At 41.5% G+C, this 27,665-nt stretch overlaps 1 protein-coding gene across 2 annotated transcripts; it reads left to right on the top strand.

The window, feature by feature from the left end:
- Positions 1-394: 394 nt before the first annotated feature.
- On the top strand, positions 395-27,207 carry mtus2b (microtubule associated tumor suppressor candidate 2b). Of its 2 annotated transcripts, XM_085795948.1 has the most exons (15): positions 395-556; positions 4,867-6,916; positions 7,802-7,988; positions 9,534-9,740; positions 14,163-14,309; positions 16,057-16,152; positions 17,125-17,321; positions 22,074-22,140; positions 22,498-22,712; positions 22,829-22,934; positions 23,026-23,099; positions 23,188-23,286; positions 23,402-23,521; positions 24,034-24,134; positions 24,376-27,207. In XM_085795948.1, the coding sequence occupies exons 2-15, from the start codon at positions 5,084-5,086 to the stop codon at positions 24,581-24,583; spliced, it is 3,657 nt and encodes a 1,218-aa protein (XP_085652074.1). In that variant the 5' UTR covers positions 395-556; positions 4,867-5,083; the 3' UTR covers positions 24,584-27,207. The 2 variants fall into 2 exon arrangements, with proteins under 2 accessions (XP_085652074.1, XP_085652073.1); XM_085795947.1 differs by lacking the exons at positions 395-556; positions 4,867-6,916; positions 7,802-7,988; ... (2 more) ...; positions 16,057-16,152; positions 17,125-17,321 and adding an exon at positions 19,520-19,658.
- Positions 27,208-27,665: the final 458 nt, after the last annotated feature.

Below are 27,665 nucleotides of genomic sequence, written 5' to 3'. Positions count from 1 at the left end.
AACAAAAGGCTCAATTCGGCCCCTACAACGATTTCATGATAATATTTATTAAAATGTGTTTGAATTGAAAATATATTTTAGACAGAGTCAAATTTATATTACTGTGTGAAATCTCTATTAACCTCGTCTTCTTTCTACTACTCCTGCTGCTCCTACTAACTGCTGGCCTATGATAAATAATTATGATGAAAACTTATTTTGTATTTGACAGGTATATATATCTTGCCTATACTGAACAGCTGCATGAAACATCTGGATTTACTTATCTCGTTTGTGTATCTTCCTGTATGTTGCAATGGGCTAAATTATCGATTGAGGGAAATGAAATTGACCATTTCACCTGCAGGGGGCGACCTATGCGCATGTTGACATGGGCGTTGAGTCTCTCCTCTCCTCTCCTCTCCTCTCCTCTCCTCTCCTCTCCTCCCTGTTTTCCAGCGATGCTGCAGACTGGATGCTCTCCATCACGGCTCGTGCTTGATGTGTCCCTCCTCCTCCTTCTTCTTGTCCTCTTCCTCGTCCAGCCCCTCTCCGGCGGATTACCTGAATCTAACCGGTAAGGTCTACCTTTTCTTACCGGGGGACGGCGTCTGTTTTCTGTCTCTGTCAGAATCAGCCATAGATCAACGGTATGATAATTGGATTTTTTTTTTTTTTTTAACACTGATGCATCTGCTGGAGAGACTGCGGATGATCTAGTTATAGGAGGTGTTTGTGTTCACGTTGTTATTTTCAAGTCGTTTGCATGGTGTCTCCATGAGTGTAAATTCTTACATGCTGTTGCAAAGGGTTTAAGATAAGAGAAAGGTAGCTATAGGCTTACCTACCATTATAGGTGGGCTGAGTGTGTGTTTGAGTGATGAAGGGTCAGACCCTGGATCATACATGTTCTATACCTCTATGTTTATCAGTGTCTCCAACAAAGCCTGTCCTTCCTCTGTGTTTCCTGCTAGAGGATCATGTGTGCAGACATATATTTAGAGTTTGTGAAATGTGGAACAAGGCAGGAGGAGCTGAATGACTGGACATGAGTGACCAGTGACCACAGTCATCCAGAGTCTTGTTACATTATGTAAGATGTCAGAGTGAAGTGCTGAGACACCATGTGTGCAGCCACCACAGCAACTAAGGCCTCAATTAGCCAGCAATGGAAGCTGAGTGATGATACACAAAAGGTGTTAATGTTACATGTTTGTGCATTTACGTAGGAAGCATTCACATTTGCATGTCGCATTTACATTTTTCCAGTGCGTATGTTGCACTGCATCTAGTTTTGCTTTTCACAGCCACAGAGACACGCCCCTCTGATACTGTTTCAGTGTCTTAAAGTCACAATAACAGATGATCTTGAGTGAGCTTTGGTCGGTTGCACAAAGAAGTCAGGGTCACTGAAGCATTAAAATGGGAGGGAGACATGGTGCCTCCATTTTCATTCATCCTCAATATTTCATGAAGACTCCCGTTCACGCATCAAGTGAAGCTCGGTGGAGAAATGTGGTCTTTGATCTGTGTTGTGCTTCAGATGTTACCGTAGTACTGAGATGAAGAAAAAAATGAAGGAGTTTCTGTTTCGCTGAGAAAAACAAGGTGTTTCAGTGCACACTCACACAAGTGCTCGGACAAGGAAGCACAGATTTCATTAGAGGCCCCGATGAAGGTTTAGACCATCATGTTGCATATCAGGAGGCAGGTGGCGGGGTGAGCTGCTGAACAATGGGGGGATGGGGAAACATGCTCAGGGAAGCATGTTGGAAAGAACATAAATTTCCTCCATCTCCCTCGTGCCATGATGGTTGTCACCACAGGAACGCCGTCAGCTGCTGCAGCAGCAGGAGGAAAACCATGAGAGTAAAACAAGCCAGGAATGTGAATTAAAAAGGCAAAGAGGTCAACGTGACAGGGCCGATTCAGAAATGTGTTTGCATGTACGATATACGTAACTACACAGTGGAAACTGAGAACCATTGCAATAAATGCAGTGATGAACATCACTTGAATCACTCAGTGCTGCACGTTTTTCAGTCAGTCAGACTAACAGCATCGTGCTCCTTCTTGCCCAGAGTGTGACGTTCAGTCCTCAAGAGGTTTGTGCTGAGAATGAGGTTGAGATAAATTAAAAAGTTTAATTATCTCTGTAATGCTTTCATTTCATCCAGTATGAGAGACGCTGAAGCAGAAAATGATGAAATGCAATGGCTCAGAGAGGCACAATAAAAACATTCAATTGAACATAAAGTAGGGCAGGTGCACTCAGGTGTAATATATTTCAGATTACTTGAGGCAAACGAGGCTTTTGGTCCTGCAAAATATTGATGTTACATTTCGATTGTTTCCATCCTAGATTGAGAAACTCATATACTTATTTTAAATCCAAATTAGTTTTATTTACCTTTTTATTACAGTAATTTATAGATTACCATTTCATACATGAAAAGTTTGAAAGAGATATAAGCATTCCACCACTGTGCTGAAGCACTCTAGTCTCTGTGCAGTGTTGTGCACTACATTGATTTGGAGTTGGAAATCAATTTAAGGGATGGAGAAGCAATCATGGCTGCAGCAGAAACAATCCTGTTACCAGATTGCAGCTTCTCTCTTTGAAACGAAACTTCATTTATCCAATCTCTTGTCATGCCTGTCATCTTCCTCAGAGTTCTATCTGATGTCTGGTTGCCCCGAGGAAGTGTGTGTCTTCATCTGGTAAAACAGGGGTAAGCTAACTATACAGCACTGTGTGTGACCTGATAGGCAGCCAGGGGAAAGGCAGGTATAGGGGAATCTGATTCACTGGTCTCTGTTCTGCAGTGCAGGTGCTGAGACAGCGTTTAGTGTAGTGTGTGTGTGTGTGTTATCCTGTGCTGCAAACACACTTAAGCCTTTGCATTAACTGAGTGTCTTTCCAGAAATACAGAGGTGAGAAGACAAGCATAGATAGAATGGACAGCAACTCCTTTGTAGTGTTTATTCCTTCTTGTGTGATTTATTTTCATTACATGTGAAATAGGTGAAAATAGGAGCTGTTTTCTGCTTTGTAATTGAATTTATAAGGACATACATGAAGAGCAAAGACATGAGGTGGAACAGTAGTCAGTACTGCTTCATGCTAATTGTCTGATGTCAAACATTAACCACTTCAGTTCTTCTCTCCCTCCCAAGTTGGTTTTTATTTTTTTGCTTGATGACATCCCTTATATTAACAAGAGCCCTTGTAGAACAGAAATAAGACCTCATTTCATTTTCATCTGTTCTTGTGATGTAGGTGGGCCCAGTACTTGAGGCCACTTATGTAGTATTTAAATGGCTGTGTACCTTCATATGGTCATATCTCCGTACCTTCAACTATATAACAACTTAAGTGGAGAAAATATATTGAAAAACATAGACAGCAAAGCAAGGTGACAACCATTAGCAGGATTGCCAGTTAAATAATGACAAAATGTAGCAAGATGGGAACATTGTCTGGGTGTTTTTGTGGGAGAGAGCTGCTACTTGAGATGAGAGTACCGTATGTCAAGAGGTTCTCTGTCCTCTACAAGAGTCCAGTGAGGAAATGATTATGTTCTCCTGACTAAGAGATGACAGGGACGCGACTGAGGTTGAAACAAATGAGCACACCTGCTGGCTGATAATAATTGCTTGGTCATTATACCAATTAGTAAATATGGCTCTTTTAGCTGGTAATGAGGAGCCATGTTGTGGTTCAATGTGCATAAACACCAAAAACTCAATTTGACAGACTTGAGCTCTTCGAAAGACTTTTTGAAGCTTGGTCTCAGCAGGGTAAGTCAGTCCCACATGGTGGTGGCATGTTTTTTCCAGCACACAGTTACACATCAGTTTAATTTAGACCGACTTTGTCAAGTTCCTCTCACGCTGTGAAAAGATCATGTGATCTGGAGTTAAAAGTGCATTCTGACACCTATAGGCAGTATTATTACCATTGGGAACTAGTGCAGAATGTAAATTTTCTTTTTATGACAAAGATGCAGAAGAAACATAAAACATGATGAACAAGAAGGCATGAACAAGGATTGCATTTCAACCATGTCAATGTCATATTTCTTCTCTATTTGCTGCTCTCAGAAACATATACCAACTGTAGTGTCCACATACAAATGATAATATCATCCACCTGCATCACCCCCAAGAATTAAATTCAAGAACACTGAGACTTTTCAAAGGTGGTTAATGAAATCTTTTCTGTTTCATGCAATTCTGAAAACACGTTTTTCCACAAAGAAACCAGTTCACTGTTGCTGCGAGATTAGTAGTTTCTATCTTTGGTTTATTTTAAACTTGGTGACCTCTAGTTAAAATCAGTGGCTGCGGTTTTAATGGAAATATAAAAATGTAAGTGGAATTTGTTTTCTGCTCTCAGAGGTTAATGGGATCTTGTTTGCAGTCTATTCTCCTCCCTGGTCCTCGTGATAGATGATGTTGTGCCTTCACATTATTCTTCCTGTGTAATGGGGTCAGCTTTCAGTCAGAGGAGAACAGGATTTTGATGGATGATAAACAACTTTCAGGATTTGCCCTACTTTTGGGTTTTGTTTGAAATTGTACTTTCACGGTTGGCACAGGTGTTAGAAGATATGAGACTGTGTAACATTACTCTCAGTGATACACTCCTGAGAGTAGAGGTCCCCAGCGCCCTGGGCTGTGGGCTGGTAGGCTACTGTGCCACACAGATAGGACAAATTAAATTCACTTCATTTTTCTTGCACAGATTAAAACAATAACACATTGTCATGGCCTTGTAACAATTATAACAATTATTACATTTAAATGAATAAGATTACACCTGTCCAATCAAGTCATGTGACACTTCACTGAACTTTTTATGTGGTGTTTGTTGTTTTCATCCAGAACGGGGACCCCAGATGTCATGAAGATCCACCTTCTGAATTAGACATGATATTCAGCGCTCTGATTACCGGCACACCGGAAAGAAATGTTAAAATTACTTCTTGGCTCCTGCTGACTCCTTGATGGGTAGGCAGGGCAGACTTTTCGTAACTGATGCCATGGATTATTGATTTTTAAAGTGCTCTTGAGGGTGCTGTAAACTCAGAGCTGTATCGAAATGTGTGAGCGTGAAGAGAACCTGAGCGAGGGGGAGTTTAGGAACAACAACCAGCAGGGTGGAGTGCTGGGTGATGGCGATGCCAACGCAAATGAAATCTGTACGGAGGATGGTGGGAGGATGAGCGATACAGCCACTCTGTCAGTGCTGACGACTGAAACAGTGGAGCAGGACAAAGTCATCATCTGGGGCACAGACTCCCAGTGTGACGACCCTGAACTGGCGGAGTTTGAAATGTTGGAGTGTCAGGAGTTGGAGGCGTACCTCGTTGCGGACGGAGAAGACTTTGTCGGGCTTACGGACAGGAAGGAGCTTCTTGAACAGCCTTCATCATGCAGCAAAGCCATAGCAGAACAAACAGATAACAAAAGCATGGAAGAGAGGAGGTCCTTAATGCATGGTGCCAACGAGCAGGAATCTAGTGCCTCTCATATGTCTGAGAGCAGAGAAGTGTCCAGGACTGAGTTAAGCTCTGAAACAGATGTCTTTGTGTCCTGTCTTTCCACCATTTCAAGTATGGCCACTGCTATGGACACTGTTGGCAAGACCCAGACAACAGACTCCTGGCACGTTGCCTTTGGTCCTTATTCAACCATCTCAGAAGACCTGACTCTGGCTTCCCAGGCCTGCAACACCATCTCTGAGCGGTGCACTGCCTCTCAAAGAGCCGACAGTCCTTCCATCACTTCAAGAGACAGCACAATACGTCAGAAGGATAAGGACATCAATTTAAATTCAACAGTTCATGCAGAGGATGTTGAATCGCAGGCAAAAGTGAGTAATGGCATTGCTCCGTGTAGAGATGTTGTTGATGATCACAGGAAGAGCAGTAACCAGAAAAACAAATCAGACATTTTAGAAGGAGAATGTGATCAAGGCAAAATCACTAAGCACAATGATTCACCAGCCTCAAAGAAATCACATGAAGAAAACAACACTAAAATGGATAAAAGCACACAAGCTGACGAGGCCCCTGGCGTGAACTTTGGCCCATCCAAAACAGTTACGAAGGAGACTCAGTCAACAATTCAATCCAAAGCCATAAAGAAACAAGGATCATTTGATAACACATTGAACAAACAAAACTCTTTTGACAAATCTTTTAAAAAGCAGCCTTCATTTGAGAATTCTTTAAAGAAGCAGCTCTCTTTTGATAACAGTGTAAAGAAGCAGGGCTCTTTTGAGAACATCAACTCCAGCTCTTCAAGTCTCGAGAGGAGGAAGCCATGGGGAAGCCCCAGTCGACCAGCAACTCCTACTTCCTCTAAAACTACCTCCTGTTCGCCCAAGAGACGACCACCTGGTTCTCCAGCCAAGGTCCAGGGCATCAGGGCACTGAGCTTGGAGCGAAGCAGCTCCCCTCAGAGAGGTTTAAGTCAGACTGTCAAGCCACCGGGTAAGACAGCGTTGAGCAGTGGCATCCCCAAACCTGTCATGTCTTCACAGAGAGAACATGAACCCAGGAGGTCTTCTTCTCCCCAGAAGCCCAAAAATGTCCGACCGAAAATCATTACCTATGTTCGAGCGAGTCCTCAATCAAAACCCCAAGTCACAGACGCCCCACATGATGCGTCCACCCATCCATTAAGATTAACCTCTTACTCCAGCCCAACAGCTCATAAAGATCCAAAGTTTGGCCCTAAATCCACACCGGTGCTATGTTCCTCCAACCTGCTGTTTGACAAATATCGACAGGAGATGCAGAGGGTAGGGTACCATCCATCAGGCATGACTGCACAAGGGGTGAAACCTCCTAACAGCAACATCCCTCAAAGGCCAAGCGGGAAGTCAGGCAGCTTTCATGAGGATGTGCCAGAGAAATATCTCCAAGAGGTAAGAAACTGACTTTTGATTTGACATATGCACATGACACGACAGGATAGAGGTTGAAGATACACAAGAACAATAACCTTACATGCTGCAGCTTGATACAACAGGGAGTTATCAAATCATCCGAGTAATGCGAAAGGTTTAACAGCTTTGTGCAGGAACTAAAAAATGGTTTATTTCACCTTCTAGTACCATGCCTGTTAAAAAATGTGCCCCACAGCGGGGGTTGGTTACTTGGCCTGCGCAAATCCAGCTTGCAGCTTTGTTGAGAGCATTATCCAAACAGCTTCACACTGACTCACTCTGATAGTGTCTGGGTGATGGCGTAGAAAGTGCTGTGCCAGACTTGCAGTTGAGTTCAACCTTTCTTAAAACCCAGGGCATGCATTTTCCAGATCCTGCACATGCCCTCACAGCAGGTGCTGCAGCCACCCTGTTCTACACATCAACCAACATTAGGAGCAGTCATGTTTGAAGCTTTCTCGAGGACTGCACGCCCTATTAACTTAATAGTCAACACTGCATTTCCTCAATTAGATGCTACTGTACACACCCCATGGTTATGTATCAACAGAAGCATTTACACAGTTATGTAACCACTACATGGTTATGGACTGATATGTTTTGCTCAGAGTGCATCAGCCTTTCCACTAAAGACCAAAAAAACAGTATCAACTGTTCCCACGACAAATAGAAGTAGAATGATTGGGAATTATTTACCAAAGAAAACATAATGCTAATAAATTGTATATGTTAAATACTGGATAAGTCACTGTTGGTCACTTTTATCATTTTATTGGTCCATAATTATATCTTACTATAATTATATCTTACTGCCAGTCAGTTGTTCTGACAGACACTGACTGCGTCCATAATGTCCTTCACCAGCAGGTTTCTCAAGAAGGCAGCAGCGTCTACCGCTCACCGAGATCCCTGAGACCTCAGCTGGGGTTAGGAGCAGTCACCAGGCAGCCTGCAGCCAAGACAAGAGTTCAGCAACCAGGTCAAAGGTCAGCCTTGGCCCCAAGTCAGTCTGCTCAGGCAGCCGGAGAATCCACCCAGGGCTACTCCGCAGGTGAGATCAACTGCTGCAAATATTGAAATGTAATGTAAAATGAGAGTGAATATTTGCACACAGTGGCAGCACATAAGAATGTATGATTTATCATCAAAGCTCATAAGACAAGGAAAATATAGTTCTGTCCATAAAGTGTCATTCTGTTTTTCAGTAGGATTAGGAGCTTCACATAAGAGAACACGAGAGAGACACATTTGAGATGCGGCAAACGTCTGTGCTCATGCTATAAAACAAATAATGGTTTTAAGCCATTTAGACAATTGTGGGGAAACAATTGCATGAGGGCTTTCTCCTCTACAGTATGCATCGTTTGCTATTCAAAGAACACCCCATCGCCTTTGTGGCTGTTGAGCTGCAGAAGTTGTCTTTTTCGACTTGTTTAATGATTATGGATGAGGCTTGGCTTTTGTCACTGAAACTCTTTGAAGTGCAAAGTGTTTGATAGCAATGTCACTCACACATCCTACCAACTTGCACTTCTCCCTGTTCACATTATGAGTTATAATCTAGTTATCTCTCATACACAGTCACATGCTCTCTTACTTTATTTACATGCAGTTTCAATACTGAATGAGGGTTCTCAGAGATCATTAGTAGGCCTAATGGAGAGATTAGAGATTAGTCAGATTAGTGAAAGTGACACATCCATTTTTTATTCACCAGAGCAGATGCCATCATTTATATCAGGGTAAATAATGTACAACTGAAACTGAACGTGTGGCTTCAGTCTCAGTGGGTCTTAAAGGAGAATTCCGGTCATTTTTGACCCCTAAATCATTGTCCTGATGGTCACCCAGTGTTGGGGGGAGCAAAAAACGCGACTAAAATTGATGCAGGCAAACCGGAGTTACACCATGGCTAGACGGCGCTAGCGCTAGCGACAATGATAAAATATGGGGGCAATTTTTTCAACCACAACAAACACTCAAAAAACAATCAAATATCCATGGTACATGACTCGAATCCTTATGACGCACCACTGAACTCATAAACTGTACAGTATAAACAGTATAAACTTTGTATTTTTGCATAGTCACTCACCTCAGACCAGACAGCCGAACTCTGGAACATCCTGGAAAGACATTACTAAGCGATTGCAGAGCGCCTGCTCTCCCCGCCACAGAAACAAACACTTTTTCCTTGTTGTGATGATTTCTTTACAAAAATACACGGTCGAGCAGTGCAGTGGTAATGTCCAAAATATCTCCGACCGTTTATTTTTGCGAAAACACAAAGTTTATACGAGTTCAGTGGTGTCTCGTAAGGATTCGAGTCATGTAACAAGATATTTGATTGTTTTTTGAGTGTTTGTTGTGGTTGAAAAAATTGCCCCAATAGGTTAGCGTTGTCGCTATATCCCTAGCGCCGGGTAGCCATGGTGTAACTCCGGTTTGCCTGCATCAATGTTAGTCACGTTTTTTGCTCCCCCCAACACTGGGTGACCATCAGGACAACGATTTAGGGGTCAAAAATAACCGGAATTCTCCTTTAAGGTTCAACCACCAATATTGTAATGCTTCATATTTTCCCATCTACCTCCAGGAGAGCAAAAGAGGTCAGGTCCAGAAACCACCCCGAAGAGCCTCCTGCTCAAACCAGGCCAGTCTGGCCTCCGTCCTCCAGGCTTCTCCGCCCTGCCAGCTGCCCGTCTGGCCACCTTCGGCTTCGTCCGGACCTCCAGCGTCTCATCTGTGTCCAGCAACCAATCAAATGACAGCAACCAGAGCGATCCCTGTCGACCCTCTCAGCGTGAGTCGCAGTCTCTTCTGCATATGAATGAACATTTTACGGTTTCTACAGTACTACTGTACATCTTAAACTGGGACTACAAAGGGCCTCAGATAAAAAATATTTCAGACATCAGACAGTGTTCAGTCTGATTAAAAGGATATTATGTTTCACATCTTCTTCACTTATTTCTCCACCAACAAGTTGTGGATGCCCTTGCTATCCTCAGTTACTATAGTAACAGCCGCTCGCTTTGTTTCATTTTTCATTCATTTATCACAAGTAGGCACTGAAAGCTGCTGCACCACAGAGATTTTGATGAAGAAATCCTCCTCCTCCCTCCACCTTCTCCTCTGCAAACTGCAGCACTTTATCTGGATCAAATCCTGATGCTCACTCCTCTCATAAACTTCCTGCAGCCAGCATTTAGAGAAATCAACGGCAGTAAAATTCAGTTGACAAGCCCGTTACGTCTGCCTGTAACAGAGATATAAGAAATGTGTCATAACAAGCTGAGAAGTTGTCAGTTACGACTCATCTCTTATTTATTACACAAAAAAGCCTGCACTGAATACAGTATCTGCACTATGTCTGAGCATGGAGTCACTGCAGATTCATTTGTTCATATGTGCTGACTCAAACCAACCACTGTTTAAATGTGCTAAGACATACTGTAGAAAAAAAAAATCCAGTTTTCCCTTCTGTATTTATCAAGAAAAAATGACTGAAATAGGTTGGACCACTTATTTGCTTTATCACTCCACATTTTTACAAAATGAATACAAAACCGCCCAAAGTGGTTTGGACAGGCACGAGCGGATTAGTGCTGTCCTCTGCTCAAGTGTCACCACATTTGTTCCACTCTTAGACAGCTGACTGCTGCCGTTCCCTCCTCACTACTTTTCTTCAGTCTGGCTGGATTCAAGGGATTCCTCACACCACTGCTGCAGACAAGGTCCCCAGACACAGCTGTTGTCTCACGCAGGGTGCGCCCCCCAGCCTCATCCACAGTAACTGCTTCACATGTCTGTGGCAGTCGTGTCTTCCCTATTTATAATCTTTGAAATGAGAAAGTGGTGCCAGCGGGTTGCGCTATGTGTCAAAAACAGTGAGACAGGGTGTGGTATGGCAGGACAATCTGTGAATCTGTTTTTACCCCAGACACCTCTGGTCCACCTCTCTCTTGCTCTGTGGATCTCAAACTCTCACTACCCTTGGGCCAGATAATGGTCTTTTCCTTCACAACATCCTTCCTAAAAGACTCCAATGTACACTTTACTGGGTTATTTTGTCCCATTTTTAACACTGATTCTCCAGAAAACAACTTCAGCACGAGATGATGACCTGCAGTCATGTGAGTGTGTCTTACTCTGTCATTGGTATTATTGTCTTTGATTGTGGAGCTGTTGTTCAATTTGTGAACCAGTTCCAAAAATAATGTTTTCCCTTCCAAAAAAATGAGTAATTCTGTTTGCACAGTAGTAAATAGATTAGAGAGTTACTCCCAGATAGCAAAATGACATTGAATGTCGACTACTGTATTCGACAGCATATACATGACTGGCAGCTTGCATGGCAGTGTTTCCCCTGCAGGCAGTTGGCTCAGACAGCTCTATTAGTATGCCGTATGCCTCCAATGCAGCCACATTTCACCGGGGATGCACTCCAGTAAAACACTGTGACTGGGAGTGAGCACATCCTCTCAGAAGCCATAATGAACATAAGGTTGCTGATGACATATTGAATTTATCTGTCCGGCTCAGTGGAAGCACATGGTTTACTCATTTGTCAGTTGGTCTGTGTGCTACTTGGAAGACGAGATTCAATAGTTGAAGTTGTGTATGTTCAAAGCAACTGAGTGGTCACTTTTTGAAATACACTTTTTATTGGTGTTGAAGTAATTATTATCAGTTGATTTAAAACATAATTTAAGTAGTTTATCAAGAAAGCATGTCAAACATTCAATGTTTCCAGGTTCTCATATTACTTTTCTCTGTTGGTCAGACAGAACAAGCCAGTTGACGCTGTTTTCTAACATGTCATCAACATGTTATAGCTACTAGTGACTACATACTTCACAATCCAGCTTTAAGCTTTGCTTAAGTGAGGCTTCACAGCAGTTTAAGCAGCTCAAATCTCTGTGGCTTGTTATGAATATTAAGCGTCTTTTCCTGTGGATAAAGTTTGTCCCTACCAAAAAAAAGAAGACCACCACCGGGCACAATTTTACACTACACAGCACCACTGGTGACTGCGAGGCCTGTTTTGTTCAGTGTTGTCCATCTTCTCAAGAGGGCGTCTATAAAAACTGTACTCAGCTTTTTCAGTAAACTTGCTTCATGTTTTGTTTTTTTGTCTTCCTAGTGCAGTTATGGTAAACAGTGTATTAAATACATCTTGAAGGATTTCAAAAAAGTTGACATTGATACCCTCTAATTGTAAAATCATGCACCATTTCTGTTATTTACAATTAGAAAAAGAACTGACTGTTTAACAAAAAAAGTTATGAAACTGGAATAATTAGGAGTTGTTTGCAAATAGGACAGTATCACATTCATTGTTTATAATACGGAGTAACCTGATATAATATAAAACAATGTGGCATGTAGTTAATATTCTAAACCTGCCTGTCCTGACTTCCTGTGAATTAGTCACCAGCAGAGCGGAGTCCTCCTTTGCCTTTGTGCTGGTGTACAACTGATCAGAGGATGCTTACAGCAGGGGATGTGATTTGTACAGAACATTCAGGCTAGAAACAAGCATTTAACAGTGTGAGTCAGCCTCCAGTCACCTGCTGCAGCCAATCCGCTGCGTTGCTCAGTCTCGATTTCAGTAAGACGCCTTTGGAGGAAAAACATCTGCTGACTCTCCCAGGTGAATTCACGCTGTGACAGCAAGGAGAGTTACTGTGTTCCCATTGGAGGTTTCATAGAGGCCCTGGGCAATTTGACATCAAAGGGAGTTAATGTTTTTTTTGTGCTATGTACAGTAATTTTGGTTTCTGTGGCTATGAAAATGGGATACTGTATTTTTAAGTTACCAACAACAGCTGGTTGTTTTATCTATGATCTCCTTGAGCTATCGATTTATTCATCCGCAGATCAGGGTCATGATGTTTTAAAGGCGCGATCCTGTCCATCTTTCCTCTGTGAAGGTGCTGATGAGTGACCCCCTGAAGCAGCATGTGTCAGCACCACTATTGATTGAGTGGCTGAATATTTCATGATAAGTAATTGGAGCTATCCGGTTTGCAGTTCTTTAATGACCTTTACAATTTAAAGTAGTACAGTGCTGGAATCCTGGAGACAGATAGGAGTTTATCTTGATCAACTTGTACACAACAAAACAATGAGCACAACAATGTATGACAATCACAAGGATCTGGATCCTCCTTCTCATTTGGAGGAGATGTTTGTTCTTGGTGTTGTTTTGCTGTTTTGCAGTTAGTCTATGAATCAAAGCCTTTCCGATGTGCACAGAGCTAGAGGCGTAATAACAGCTGTTATGAATAATTAAGATGATTGCAGCATTCTGCTTTTTGCTCGTCTCTGTGAATTTCTGTGATAAAAAAGAAATCTACTCCAGGGAGAGATAGTGATCTGATGATACTTCATCCTAAAAATATCAAAGAAATACAAAGTGGGAATCCTATAAAGAATCCAATCCTTTGTAGGTCAGGGAGAATCAATTAGGGATGGCATACAGTACAACCACATTATGTATTATACTATATTATCATTTCGGATATTGTAGGATATATGATATTTTGGAATATTTTATTCCAGGGTTACTGGACTAAAATATCCATCCTTATCCATCCTTAGTGTGCAGGATCACAGGGAGCTGGAGCCAATCCTAGCTGACATAGGGCAAAGGCAGGGTACGATATGGAGACAAACACTCACATTCACACCTATGCGCATAGTCTCGAATGAACCTATTGTTTATGTGTTTGGACTTTTGGAGGAAGCTGGTACGAAGTGAGAATGCTAACCACTGAACTACCGTGTCGTCCACTAAAATATCCTCTGGACAAATTTTATACTTTTTTTTATTATTGTATGTCAAAATAACTGAGGTGATGTTTTTACACTGCTCTTTCAAATGTGTACTATAAATGTACAAATTATGAAAAACTGAAATACATTATATACAAATAAAAGGTGTAACAGCACCACTGCCAGAAACAAGACTCAGTGTGAAAAATGTGGCAGTGACGAAATAAAATATCAGACCAAGCAGCATATTTATTTTTGTAATGTAATGTCAGGTGCTGCTGAGAAAGATTACATGCCTTTGGAGACTGTGCAACCAAATATTGTCCAATACTTCAATATTAATTAAATCATGACTTGCTCATTCATCCCTGTAAATCAGAACCTCTCACAATTTTCACAGTCCCTATGTTTTCCTGTTCTCTGAAATATATCTTTCCCACTGCAGATCCCAGCAGTGGCAGTGATGACACGCCTCTACACAAAGCCACGGCAACACAGAGTGAAGTGTCCCAATCTCAGAGCCGACCTCAGCCTCCCAATGCTCCCAGCCTTCAGCGTCGCAGTCTGCCCATGCAGCGGTCTTCCCCACTTGGTAAGTCCCCACAACACATGTCCAAACAAGCATATTATGTGGTGTTGGGATTCTCTCCAGGCACAATGTACTTGTGCTGTAGCTGTTTTCACAACTCCCCTGGTTCAAAGTCGTTCCAAATGACTTAATGACTTTAGACTGAAAATGTACACGTGGAAGGACACAGGGAAGTTTCAGCACTCGCACACTGACGAACTGTAGCCCCGGCCTCTTCACATGTTGATATTCATTCCTCTGTATGCCTGTTCTCTGTACACTTCTCTGTTAGCTGAGTTGTGTGATGGAACAGGAGGACAATTGTTCATCAGGGTAATTTATAGACAGTGATGCACTGAGGTTTTCTAGTCATTGTCAGCGTCTCTTTGTCCAGAATTAGACTGACCATACCACGTTTGGCCAGGCAGGCTGAAATAGCACGATGTATCATTTGTGGCACCTACCCAGCTTCAGCTAGCTCATTTATTTATGACACACTGTGTCTCCTCTAAATTTTATTCTAAAGGTCTCAGTTGACATTTCAACCACTTGCTATTTCAGTGAAGGAAAAACAGAAATGTTTACATTAAATTTAATATAAACTGTACCTGGGAATCAGAAAAAGGCACTTAACAATATAATGTACACCATTTATTTTGAATATTTAAAAAAAGCAAGACTCAAAGAAAATAAATACTTTATTTCAGCATTACAAAAATCACTTACATTCATTATTCTAACATTTCAACCACAAGGTTGTCATCAAGGCAGACTTAAACATATTTCATCTTTATTGGCCTATAGCCTATAAACCAGTGTTTCTTCTGTGAGGTGTTCCCTAAGAGGATGAAAATGCTGTGTATCTTTCCTGGAACTGGGGCTGCGATCATCAAGGAAATGTGTTTTTCTGTGTGAACAGAAAATAAAGATGAATGTGAAGCTGAGCTGGAAATTAGATTATTTCATCATAGTTCACAAAGCATCTTTATAACGACACAGTGTGACAGGCACTTATCTTTCACTGACATCTCACTCGCCCAGCAGGGGATCTCCTCACTACAGAATGGAAAACAATAAACCTTAAAATGGAGTCAGTCTATTATGTATCTTAATGTTGCTTGGCATTGCATCACAGCAATCTTATAGTTCCATACAATACATTTACATCCCTTTATGTTGCTGTGGGCGTCTGTCGGAATCCCTTGTGTTGGCATCTTTGCAGTGAATCAGTGAAGGTGGAAAAGCGACACCACCCAGCGGTTACGAGATACTGTGTTTCTGTGTGAGACAGGAGCAGAATCAGCTTCCTGAAACAGCATCTGTGTCAGCAAGTAGAACAGTTACTCCAGCTAGTGGTCACTGTGCCACACTGCACCTCACTGCAACGTTTCCTCACTTATGCTTTCCAACAGTTTCCAGCATTTCTGTGGTTGTGAAATGTGATTAATTTTATATATTTAGAATATTTCCCTTCTCTATTCCCCATGTCTACAGTTATAATTAGCTAAATGCACCAAAATTATAAGACAACGTGTTAATTAATTTGGTTCCGGATTATAAATGTGTAAGGTGCACAATCTATACAATTTATGAACTCACTTTTTTAAATGTAAATCTCTGTCTGCATACATTTTTGATTTGAAGTGAAATTGAATATAAAGTCTCTGTGGAATGGCACACACATTTCTTCAAAACTTATGTGAGAAAATAGGTGTTTTTCTTCTTTCTATTTTAAAATGATAAATGTTAATTGTTTTTTGTTACTGAACAGCCTCCAGGAGAGAGATACAGAAGGACTTGGAGACTGTGCCACCAAAGTCCTCCCCTAAACGTTTTGCAGTGGTTTCGCCCAAGCCTCAGTCTCCTGGTGAGTTTGGCTACACCATAGGCCTACTGCACTATATGTGTACATGTAAACACTCATTGTATCCACTAACAGCACTATCCACTATTTTGTGTTTGGTTAAACCACAAATGTAACAAAAGGACATAGAAGTAACTAAGCACTGCAGCACCGTCAGCTTCTGCTGTACCTTTAAGATTCACCGTCTCTCACTCTCTCTCTTGCTCTCCCCTCTTTATTATGACCCATGGCAGCCTGCTGTTGTCATAGCAACAGGCTACAGTAGCTGCAATGCTCCTTCAGTAACAATCTTGCTGGGTTAGATTAACACAACACAAGTCAGCATTTTGTGTTTTTCTCAGAAAGCAGACACAATAACCTGGACACTGACTTCCAGTAATATAAAGGTGATAAAGGCTTCAGCACTGCACAACACACTGTTCCCAGTGTGGGGGTGTTGAGATGGGAGGGGACATTGCTGCTGATTGGTCTGAGCACTGAGCAGATTTAACTGAGGCTGACCATTTGTCCAACATCTGAGGTTCCAACCAATCAGCAATCAATCAGTGTTTGTGTATGTATGTAAGGTGAGAGAGAGCAGTGTAATCAAGCTTAGCCATTGAGTGTTGCTACTGGGGTTCAGCTACCAGCATTATATGGCATAGGCCATATATAAAAATAAATTAATCAAATAGAGTAAAATCATATGTTTCCAGAATCCTACATTTTATGTCTAAAAACATAAAAATGTTCAATTTACAATAATAGAAATCAGTTCAATAAAAAATGCAATTATGTCAACAGGACAATTTGATTAGCCTACCTGGAATCAGTGATCTTTTTTGTGTTTTGCTGAAAAATCACTGAAACAAGTCACTGATTATCATTACTTAAAAAGTTTAAGCATTTATTAGCCAATTGTTTCTTCTTACACATATGATCATTTCCCATGTATGGTTTTGTCCAAGAAAGTATGATATTTTCCTGTCTCTACAGTCCGGGGGCGGACGGCTGCAGTCCATGGTTCTGTTCGGACTGACAGGGCCCAGGAGCTGGACCGGGCTCTGATCCAGCAGCTGCGGGAGCGCTGTGAGCAGCAGGCCCTGCAGCTCCAGTGCCTTGAGGCCCAGTTAAAAAAAGCTTCCCTGTGCATGGACGTTTTCAGCATCACTACCCAGCATTTCTGTCACAAGGTAGGCAACAGCAGGGCACTCGTCATTGCCTTGTGAATCTTCTATTTATCAGTTCATCTGGCTGCCTTTGCACCCTGAATTAGGCATATTATGTACACCTATAATATGAGACTCCTCCTCCCAACACATTAGTAATTTAGTACAATAAACAAAAGAAACAGGACACAATAAATGTATCTGACTGCGACAGTCATTTATTGGGAAATTAATACAATGAAAGCCCAAATTCTTTCAGCCTAAATTGTCTTTTGCATTCTCTTCCTCTCTCTTCCCCTAGTGATCTGTATGAGGAAGCTCTGACATCCAAGACAACTTATCAGAAATGAATCCCAGTAGTTTCCTCTGGATTCAATTTCAAGATAACTTAGCTTGTGGATGTCTTGAATTCGATCTTCTCTTGCATTAAAAACATCTGCACAGATGAGTTTTCAAAACAGTCTATTCTCATAAGTGCATTATTGTGTCAGAACAGCATAACTTGGTGAATTGACAGAAACATTCATCATGATGGATGCATTACCCATATCAAGCGAGGATCAAATCTCTGCCAACTAGTTTTCATATCACTCTGAAATAAAGAGAGAAACTGGGATAAGCATAGAGAACCCAAAGCCCAAAATATTGAATCATTTTTAGACAATTGAATAAAAACATAGCTTTATTCTATTTTAATATTTTAGAAGTCATGCAAACAGAATCCTGAAATGGAAAATGGCATCATTTTTTCTTAAATCAGGCTCACATGATGGTTCATCTTCACTTTGCACTTTTCCATGCAAAGTGCCTTGTACTGCAGCGACTACAAAGCACATCATGTTCACAGCCACAAACAACACCTGTAGCATGAGGCTTTTGTTGTCAGCATCACTTTGTCCACAAAAACAGTCACTTGCTTTAAATGGGCCTTTGATCCTTTTTGAATGTGTTGGAAATAACTAAAGCAGTAGGAATGAGGCTGTTTGAGGGGAAATCCTGAGGTTTTTCTGGTTGTGTAAACAATGGAAAATTGTATTATGGCATTTTTACATTCACGTTTACAGTTTATGAAAATCTGTGATTGAGCTGTGTTGCATTGCATTTCAGTTTGGGTCAACATTGGATAGTTGACTCAATGGCTTCTAAACACATTAAGTGTTAATTTGAAGTAGCTGGTAGCTGATGCATCTCTTTGGGGTGCTCTACCTTTGTGTGATAGAAAGCATGTTCTGCCTCTCAAACCTGTAAGTGCCTGTTCCTTGCCCTTTCCTCTCATTCCTGGTCCTCTGCTTGCATTTCATCCATTGCCCAGTCCCACCCACGTGTCCTGCTCTACAGTGGGAGATGATAAACGAGATTAGAGCTGCCTGCTTGGGCTTGGCTGTGCTTTTAGTGAGAATGATAGTCAGACACTGGCATAGTACCCACTAAGGTACGGGTGTAAGATCTTGTGATATATTTTTCTGAGACTTGCCTGCAAAAAAAACCCAAAAACAAAACTATGGGGAGGATGAGACACCCCTTTGAAAATAACCCTTTAGTTTGGTTTTCAATCATTAGTATTGCCTAAATGACAGCGTAAGCAATTTTGAGGGGTATGATGAGCCTGAAATGTTTCTTCAGTTATCATGTTGTTTTCTGTGTTCAGATTTTGAAGGGTGTATGTGTGTAAGAGCAGAACAAGCAGTGACAACTTAATCTGATGAGCTTTAAGGTACAATGTTTGTATGAGATTGGCTGAAGAAATAGAGACAGAGTCGTTCTGCAGGGGCATCAATGGATTGAATGTACATGTTATATTTTTGCAAGAAACTTTACATCCAAAACTGCAATTTGGACATCCCTATGTTAATATTGAATTGATGCCTCTGCATGTTGCTGTTTCCCTGAGCTGATTACCAAAGCAGATAATTGGCTACTTATTGATTATCTCCCTCCCCCATCTTCTTCTGATACACTTGTTTTTTTTAAAATACTGCTCATGTATGTGTCTGTGTGTGTGTGTTGCTTCTTGCCATGCGTGTGAATGTGATACGGGGCGTGCTAGTGGGGGTTTAAGGGGTGGGCAGGCAGGCAGAGCTGGGCTGGGGCTGGCAGTCTTTGTTCTAGCAGGGATAAATGCCGGTCGCAAACCAGGAAACGAGGTGAGGCTCCGGTTTTCCCGTCTCTCCTCCCCTCTCCTTCCTTCAGCTACTACCCCCCCCCCCCTCCCCTCCCCTCCACTCTGTCTATCTTTCTAGCACTCGCATCTGCCCCTGCTGCTTCCCCAGCCAGCTCAGGGATGCTGCTGTCTGCTAGCCTAGTATGGGCCATTGCTGCTGTGGGCTCACTTTCCTCCCTCTGCGCTGTCTGGACCGAACGGTAAAAGGCAGGCTCTTCTGCAGGCAGCTTGTTTCAGCACCGAGGATTCCTTGATGCGTGTGTGTGGTTGTGAGCATGTGTGTGTGTGTTTGGTGGGGAGGTTTGAGCGCGTCTGTTGGTGTGAGCATTATATTCACTCGTTTCCTGGAGACAGAGCTAGAGGAGAGAATAAATCTGTGCATGATTGTGCTGAGTCAAAGCAGGTTTGTCTGTCGCACTGCCCCTCTTCCTTTTCTCTTAGTTTGCAGGGACATTACATAACATGCTGTTTTTGCTCTATTATGTCCTTTTTATTTGTGTGTGCATTGTGCTTTTATTGCACATATGCTAGTATAATTCTCTGTGATTATATTCCATTGGCTGCATACTGTAGGATGGCAGTTTGGATGAATTACTCCCATGTTTGCCTGATGTTGGTGAATTTCTCAGCTACAAGAAATCACATGGTCAGTTTTCAGCATGGAGCTCATGCTGTGTGTTTAGTGAAGCCTGAATCTCTTCAGGACAAGAAGCCAAAACAAAAAGGCAACTGCATATTTGAAGGGTTTTAAGGAATAATGAGACGTGGGTACAGACTTTGGAGAGATTATTAACCAATTACTGTACAGTATGCCCTCAAGAATGAGCATGCTTACTACAAAAAGCCATGTGTATTATTTTCCAGAAGGTATTATGTACAGACTAGTAATTAAATGATACGTTGACAAATTTTTGATTATCCATTATCAATCCATCTCAATTCCTTTCACTGTTATTTGAATATCTTTGGGTTTTGGACTTATGTTGTTGTTGTTTTTTTAACAATGACATTTCTCACTATTACAGAAAATCAAACACAACAGTGTAATAGAAGATCGAGCCCTAAACATGGATCATGTTGCCAGGGTGTGGGCTGAATAGGAGCATTAGGATGCATATCACACATAACTCCCTGGAGAGCAGTTTGGGGTGGGGGGAGGGGGGCTTTAGGGGGTTGGACAGGACCAGGGAATGATGGGTAGGAGCAGAGGTGAAGTAGTAGTAAGAAATGAATGGAAAGAAGCTGCTGACCAACCTTCATCCTACATGAGGTCACGGCAGTCTCTCCCTGATGACTGTATGTTCCAAGTAAAAGCTCTTAGAGGGTGACATCATTCCTGCCGAGACCTACTGTCTCATACATATTTCACCTGTTCCACTGTCTCTTTCCCTCGCTGTGTCTTGTGAGCACTCCTTTGTGATCCGCTCTCTGAGCAACAGTGTGTGTAGCCATCTCGCTGCATGTTTAAAGTCGTGAATCGTGATCAATAGTCATTTCACTGATGTGTCTGCCTCTGTGAGTAAGATGAGCTCTGAGGATGTCACATCATGAGGAGTCCCTGGAGGATACCGGAGAAGTCTTTAAGCTCTGTGGGGAGAGCTTTTCAAAGTGAAATACAAAACTTAACTTCCAAACATGTAGTTGTATCTCATGTGGTGGTGCTGTTTGTTAATTTTGCTATTGCCACATAGCCAGTTTGAGCATTAACACCTGATTACTTGTCAGACCAGAGGAAACATGAGTTATGTAGCAGTGCTACCTGGGTGTAAGATCCTAGATTCTTATGATCCATGGTAAACCAGATGATTTACTAATAACAAATCAGAAATAATGAAACTATCTTGTTACCATTCCTCATGTATTGTTTGATTCACTGTGATCTGCGAACACCAGGCAGCAAACAGATCTTCCTTTATCTGTTAGATTCTACAGTGCTTCACTCAGAGCAGGAAGTAAATATTTTATAATGGGCAGTGACAGTATACTAAATCAACAACATCATATTTTAACAATATGAAATAAACCTCAACCACACACAGAGGTTTTTAAATCTTTGAATCAGATTATGAAGTGTGTGTTTGTGCGTATGTGTGCACTTGTGCGTGTGTTTGTGTGCATCGAAGCTCCAGACATGTGATGTGAGTACAATGTTATCACATAGACTTTCAATTGTCATGACAGTTTATTGTGATTTCAGCCGGTCTTACATAGCAGGATAGACAACATGAGAAGTTGTCATTTGAACCTGATCTGTACATAAGTAAATGAGTCGCAGCAAAATGACTTCATCAGTTATTCATGAACTCAGTCATTTGATCATGTTTGAACATTTGATCACGTGGTCAGCTATAATAGACTAAGGATGTGTGGTTTGCTAAGATACTGTAGTTTAGGACATGTTAGGAGGTGGTGCGGGAGCCTGAGGGCGCTTTCAACGCTGCCTGTGGCTTTACTGTAGTTAGTATTGTGGCATTCATTTCAATCCAACCAGTCCTGTGTCACAAACTGTCACATTCTTTTCTCAGAGGCTTACTGTGTTACAGTAGGTGTTTGTATGAAATCCGTTTTGCAGTTCAGCTGTGTTTAAATACATGTTGTTTGTGTTTAAATTTCAGAGTGAGAGTGCCATTGTGAAAGAGAGGGAACTGTCCCTGAAGCTCGCAAGAATCAGGGATGAAGTGGGTAAGTGGGATACAGCTTGACACATGGCAACACAGGGAGAACAGAAAGGAATGAGTCACTCCCATGTCTTATACAGTGTGCTACCACAAGGCTGGGAGGAGCAAGTGACTCCTGGGGAATCTAGTCTGCTGATTGAAGTCTGGATTTAGTCCATTATTTAACACCATACACCAGACACTATAAACAACTGCTCTGACAGATTTAGGATTTCAGTCATTCAAATAAATGGGCAGAAACACACAACTGCTAAATTAAATTTAGTGCAGCTACTGTTTTGCAGTCAGTGTGCAACCTAAAATGTGGACCCAGTGAAACAAACTCTTCCATCACATCATCCATCTCTACATTATGTTCCAGCATTCAGTGTCGCACACTGGGAGCAACTGCAGCAGGAGAAGGTGGAACTGGAGCGTCGTTTCGAGGCTGAGCTGCAGGGATTGCGGGCTCAGCAGCAGCAGGAGCTGGGAGCACTGGAGGAGCGGCTGAAGGCGCAGCACATGGCGGAGGCTGAGGGTCTGAAGGCCCAGCAACAGGCCGAGCTGGAGGAGATAAAGCTCCAGCAGCAAGAGCAGGTGTATATGTGTTTTGACTTGGACCTATTACACTTGTCCTACTGCAACCCAGTGCATATGCATGTTCGGTTCAACACTGGTATTAACATTATGTAATATTTATGATGTGTTTCCAGATAGAGGAGATGAGTGAGAACCATGAGGAATCCTTGATGGAGATGGAGATGGCTCACAATGACACACTGGCCACCCTGCAGGAGGAGCATGCTAGGACTGTGAAGAGTGAGCATCATGTCTAAAACCTGTTGCTTCTTTTTACTGACTCACCCTGCTGCAGGTTAAGAGAGGTAATCCTATCTGTCTGTTGTATTAGATTTGAAGATGGCCCATGAACAGCAGAGGAAATCCCTGGAAGAAGAGTTTGAAAAGATCAGACTGTCACTGCAGGTTCGCACTTTAAAATATATACAGTATATGTATATATATATATATACATTTTGTGGTTAGTGACAACTAATATCTGTGTGGTGAACAGGATCAGGTGGACACACTGACCTTTCAGAATCGTAGCCTCAGAGACCGAGCCAAGAGATTTGAGGAAGCTCTTCGCAGGAGCACAGATGAGCAGATAGTGGTAACTGCTGCATGACACATCGCAGAACAATATGTTGCATCATTTGGTGACAGTAACTGGGCACTTCTTGAAGAAAGTAGGTCTAATACTGGCTTTTTATTGTCTGTCTTGGTAGGATGCTTTGGCGCCATATAAACACATTGAGGAGGACCTGAAGAGTCTGAAAGAAGTTCTGGAGATGAAGAATCAGCAGATTCATCAACAGGATCTGAAGATTACAGAGCTGGAGAAAATAGTAGGCTTCAAATTTCTGCTTTTGTTTAGCAAAGCCGCCTTCCAACTAAAATTAGCAAGTCGACACAAGGTGTTTTTATTCTTAGCGGGTCGACCTGCTAAGAATCGCCATAGGCTCCTTTCCCACTAGCCAAAGAACCTGGGTCTGATCTCCAGCTGGCGAGCTGTATGGCCACTCATCCCCACCACAGTGCGTCTGGTGATGTCATCACATTGATGATGACATCATCAGTGCAACAGAAAACAGCAAAGTAAATAATGGAAAGCAACATGGAAGCTAGTGAGGCGGTGGTCAGTGTCTCTGTTTTGCACTTTTGTGATGATGTGGACACGAAACACTATACACTATACAAAGGCGCACAGCTTGTTTCAATGTTTTATAACTGAAATCAAGTCAAGTTTAAAATCAAGTTGTACATAGGCACATACAGACCCACAATATTTAGCATATTCCACCTGCCGTTTTACCATTTGAAGAATTTAATGTTGTGCACCATTTTATGTGTTTTTGAGCAGGCTGAAAAGAATGTGTACCTGGAGGAGAGACTACAAGTGTTACAGCAGCAGAACGAAGACCTGAAGGAACGAATAGACAAGAACCTTGTTGTGTCCAGGTTAGTTTGAATACACATGGGTGCAGATTTAAAAACCAGTAGAAGTGAATTTATATTTCATTGTCGTGTTATAAAAAATATAACGGTGGGATTTTCTGAAGTTATTACGTATCATGTATTAGTATGCAGAGCAGTTTCATGAAAATCCAGCATTGCGCAAAGAAAATTTCAGGTACAGCTGTTCTTTGTCACAGGAAATGTCTGAATGCAGCATCAGTTACTTACACCACTTCTTCCTCAGACAACTATCTGAGGAGAATGCAAACTTGCAGGTGCATGTGGAGAAGGAGAGCAATGAGAAGAAGCGGCTGAGTCGTACCAATGAAGAACTGATGTGGCGTCTTCAGACAGGGGAGCTGAGCCCTCGCATGTCCCCCAGCTCCTCCCCCATCCATCGGCCATCGTCAGGGCAAGGCTCTCCCGCCCGTCCACACTCTTACCATCAATGACACTATCAATGGAAGCTCTTGTATCAAACGCTTTCTTTTATCTGGCATTGGAAGCCCCAATTTTTTTTAAACTCTTGAATGTCCCTCTCAGTTAAAAGAGTAGGATTTTACACACTGTAGATGAACAAACACAAACAAGTTTGTTTCTTGGGAAATACCACTCCCCCATGTTATGCATTTCATAACAAGTCAAACCCCAGGAATTTTAATCCCTGACCTAAAGAATTGTATTAATGATCACACTTCTTATTATGATTCAAAAGGGAATTCTCTGCCCTCCTCTTTTTCTATTCCACATAAACGTCCCACAAAGGTGCCACAAACACAGCAGCAGAAGAAAGACCTGGTCATTCAAAACGTCCAACCACGAGATCAGAGTCACAGTGCCTCATTTCCAATGTTTCCGCCTCCATCTACATCCCCACCGTCTCATCTAGCACTCAGGATGACAGACAAAAGAGACATAATGAACATCAAGAGTGCGACAATGAACACAAGAAGCGCCTTTGCTGTACACTCTCTCCCACCAGCAACGGCACAGGCAATACTTCTGAGTACAAATCACAAAACTACCTTCAGTAAGTTACTCTCAAAGTGTGGATTCTTCTCTGGGGCAAGTCAACATTTTCATGACGAAGTATTTCATGTAGTGTATGAATGACGACCTAGCCATCTAACCTCAGTCATCCACCCTATTTTATCCTTAAACAGCTAGATAGCAGTGCTGACCTGAAATGTATGATTACAACAACATAACAACTCATAAATCCATTGAACTGTCAACACAGTTTAGCGATGTTATGGATCATAATTTGTAAAAAGAAAAAAAAACTGTATATGTATTGATCTCTTGAAAGCATGTTCTGTCTTCCAGTTATAATGACCTTTATTTTAGGATAACCTACAGTGTGACAAGGGTAACATGAGTTACCTCTTGTTTCTAATGACACAGAACAGGAATTATTCAAATGAAACCGAGATAAAACATTACATCATTATGCATTTCAGACTACTACTACATTTTTCATGTGAGTTACGTAATTTTCCCTCACCTTTAGTCGTCTCAAGCAAGTAAAAGTATTTCCAAATGGCTCTCAGCAGAGCGTATACCTCTGGTAGTAATGATGGAAATTGCAATGTTGTGAAAAAAAGTTCCTGTACCCGCCACTTTGACTGGATCTGTACCAAAATGTTGTGGATTTTTCCCTGACCCATGCCCCATCCATCTGTGAAGGCTGGTGAGAATCGATTCAAGGACTTTTTTTTGCAAAATCCTACAAACAAACAAACATGGATGAAAACGAAAGCGCAGGATCCGTAGAAACCACCAAAGACAATATCATAAAACACAGCAGTTCATCATGTACCATGGCGTCATGTACTACTGTACGTTGTATGTGTGGAGGTAACTGCTGCAACATCAGCCTTAAATGGTGCAGACATAGCTGTCCTTGTCACAACGTTTTAACTTGAACAAATCTGTTCATTGTGTTCACTGTTGCATTTGTACTGTTTTTCATTTCTTTCATTAAGTGTACCTTACCGTTGCTCTTGCAGCTGACCAGAGTGATTTCTGTCTCACTAGATGTTTTCTGTGTGTTCTGAGATTCATCACAGAAAATCCTTGACACCAAATCTGGGAGAAAAAAAATCTATCATGGCTTCCAGTCTTTCATCTTCCATGAGTTCCTCCTTTTGGCAAACTCATGTTGAGAAAAAAATTGGATAAAGCTGCAAGCTGTTACCTCATGTCTCATTGCAGAGAATAATCTCAGGTGTTGAGAATTATGACTCGTCAAGGGAAGCAACTGCCATAACCTTTTTTTTTTTGTATTACAGTGTACTCTTTTTTTAAACTTATGCTCATGTTTACATAACAGCTCAACTGTCTGTTGTGCAGGTTGTCCTGTGTATAAAATGATTTGGTTGTACAGAATATGTATACATACTTTAAAGAGCATAGTGTGGTCAGCAAATATTTAAAAATAGTTTGAAGAAATAATGTTTTATTAAAATTATGATTAATAATAAGCTCCCCAGATATAAGATATGGATATCTGCGCAAACAGGACTTTGGCTGTAGCTGATTTGTTTAGTGTTTGGACAAGTTGATTATGTTTGACTTTGTCGCTGGTGGGTTTGTGTTCTGAGAGGAAGTGGAAATGATATTTCTTGCCATCAGGTACTTTGATTGCACTGATTGCCTCTGTGTCCTATGGACATGACCTTGTATTCATTTAGTGAATGTTCGTTCCACACTAGAATAAGAGGTTTTGTTTACAGTTTACACCCAATGTCCAATGGGAGGGTCGGTGGGTCACATGGATGTTGGTATTTCTGTTGATTGTTTACAGGACTTCCGTTATAACGATTGTATTCAGTATTTCAGAAACTCGAAAGCATGTCTTTATGAGGTTGTTGTGCATTACTGTTTTTGTTTCACATTTCTTGTGCATTTCATATATTTATTTATTTATTTATTTATTTATTTATTTTGTCCTCTTCCAGAACTGCAACTGTAGCTTAGTTGGTTGAAATATTGTGGTCGGTGATGAGACACTAACATCTTTACTGTATATGTTGCACTTTGTATTTAAGTATTAAATCACAACAAGAAAATAAGTTGACTAAAGTGAGATTTGGAGTGTATATATCTTTAAATACATAATGATGATACAGAGTTCTTTTTTTGTCTGAGTAAAAAATAAATGAAAAATAATGTGGATCAGTGTGTAGGATTTAAGGGGATCTAGTGGCAGAAATATATTATAATGTTCATAATTATAGTTTCATTAGAATATAATCACTTGAAACTAAAAACGATTGTGTTTGTATTAGATTAGAGTGAACAGTTCTTTTTCTACTGAACATGCCACATTGTACTGCCATGTTTCTACAGTAGCCCAGAATGGACAAACAAAACATTTTACATTACCTGAGGGCCACTGTGTTCGTCTTTTACACATGAAAAGGGAGAGGTGAGTGGTATTCAGATGCCACAAAATCTGACACACTTGCCCTTTAAGAGGTTGGACCACATTTATAAGAGATATCACTGAAGCTCATAATAGTAATAATATAA

This window comes from Trachurus japonicus, chromosome 13, assembly GCF_045865225.1.
Source record: "Trachurus japonicus isolate A0001 chromosome 13, Traja_1.0".
Classification (NCBI taxonomy): Eukaryota; Metazoa; Chordata; class Actinopteri; order Carangiformes; family Carangidae; genus Trachurus; species Trachurus japonicus.
Note: the sequence above shows the minus strand (reverse complement) of the source record. Positions and strands in the feature narration are given on the sequence as shown.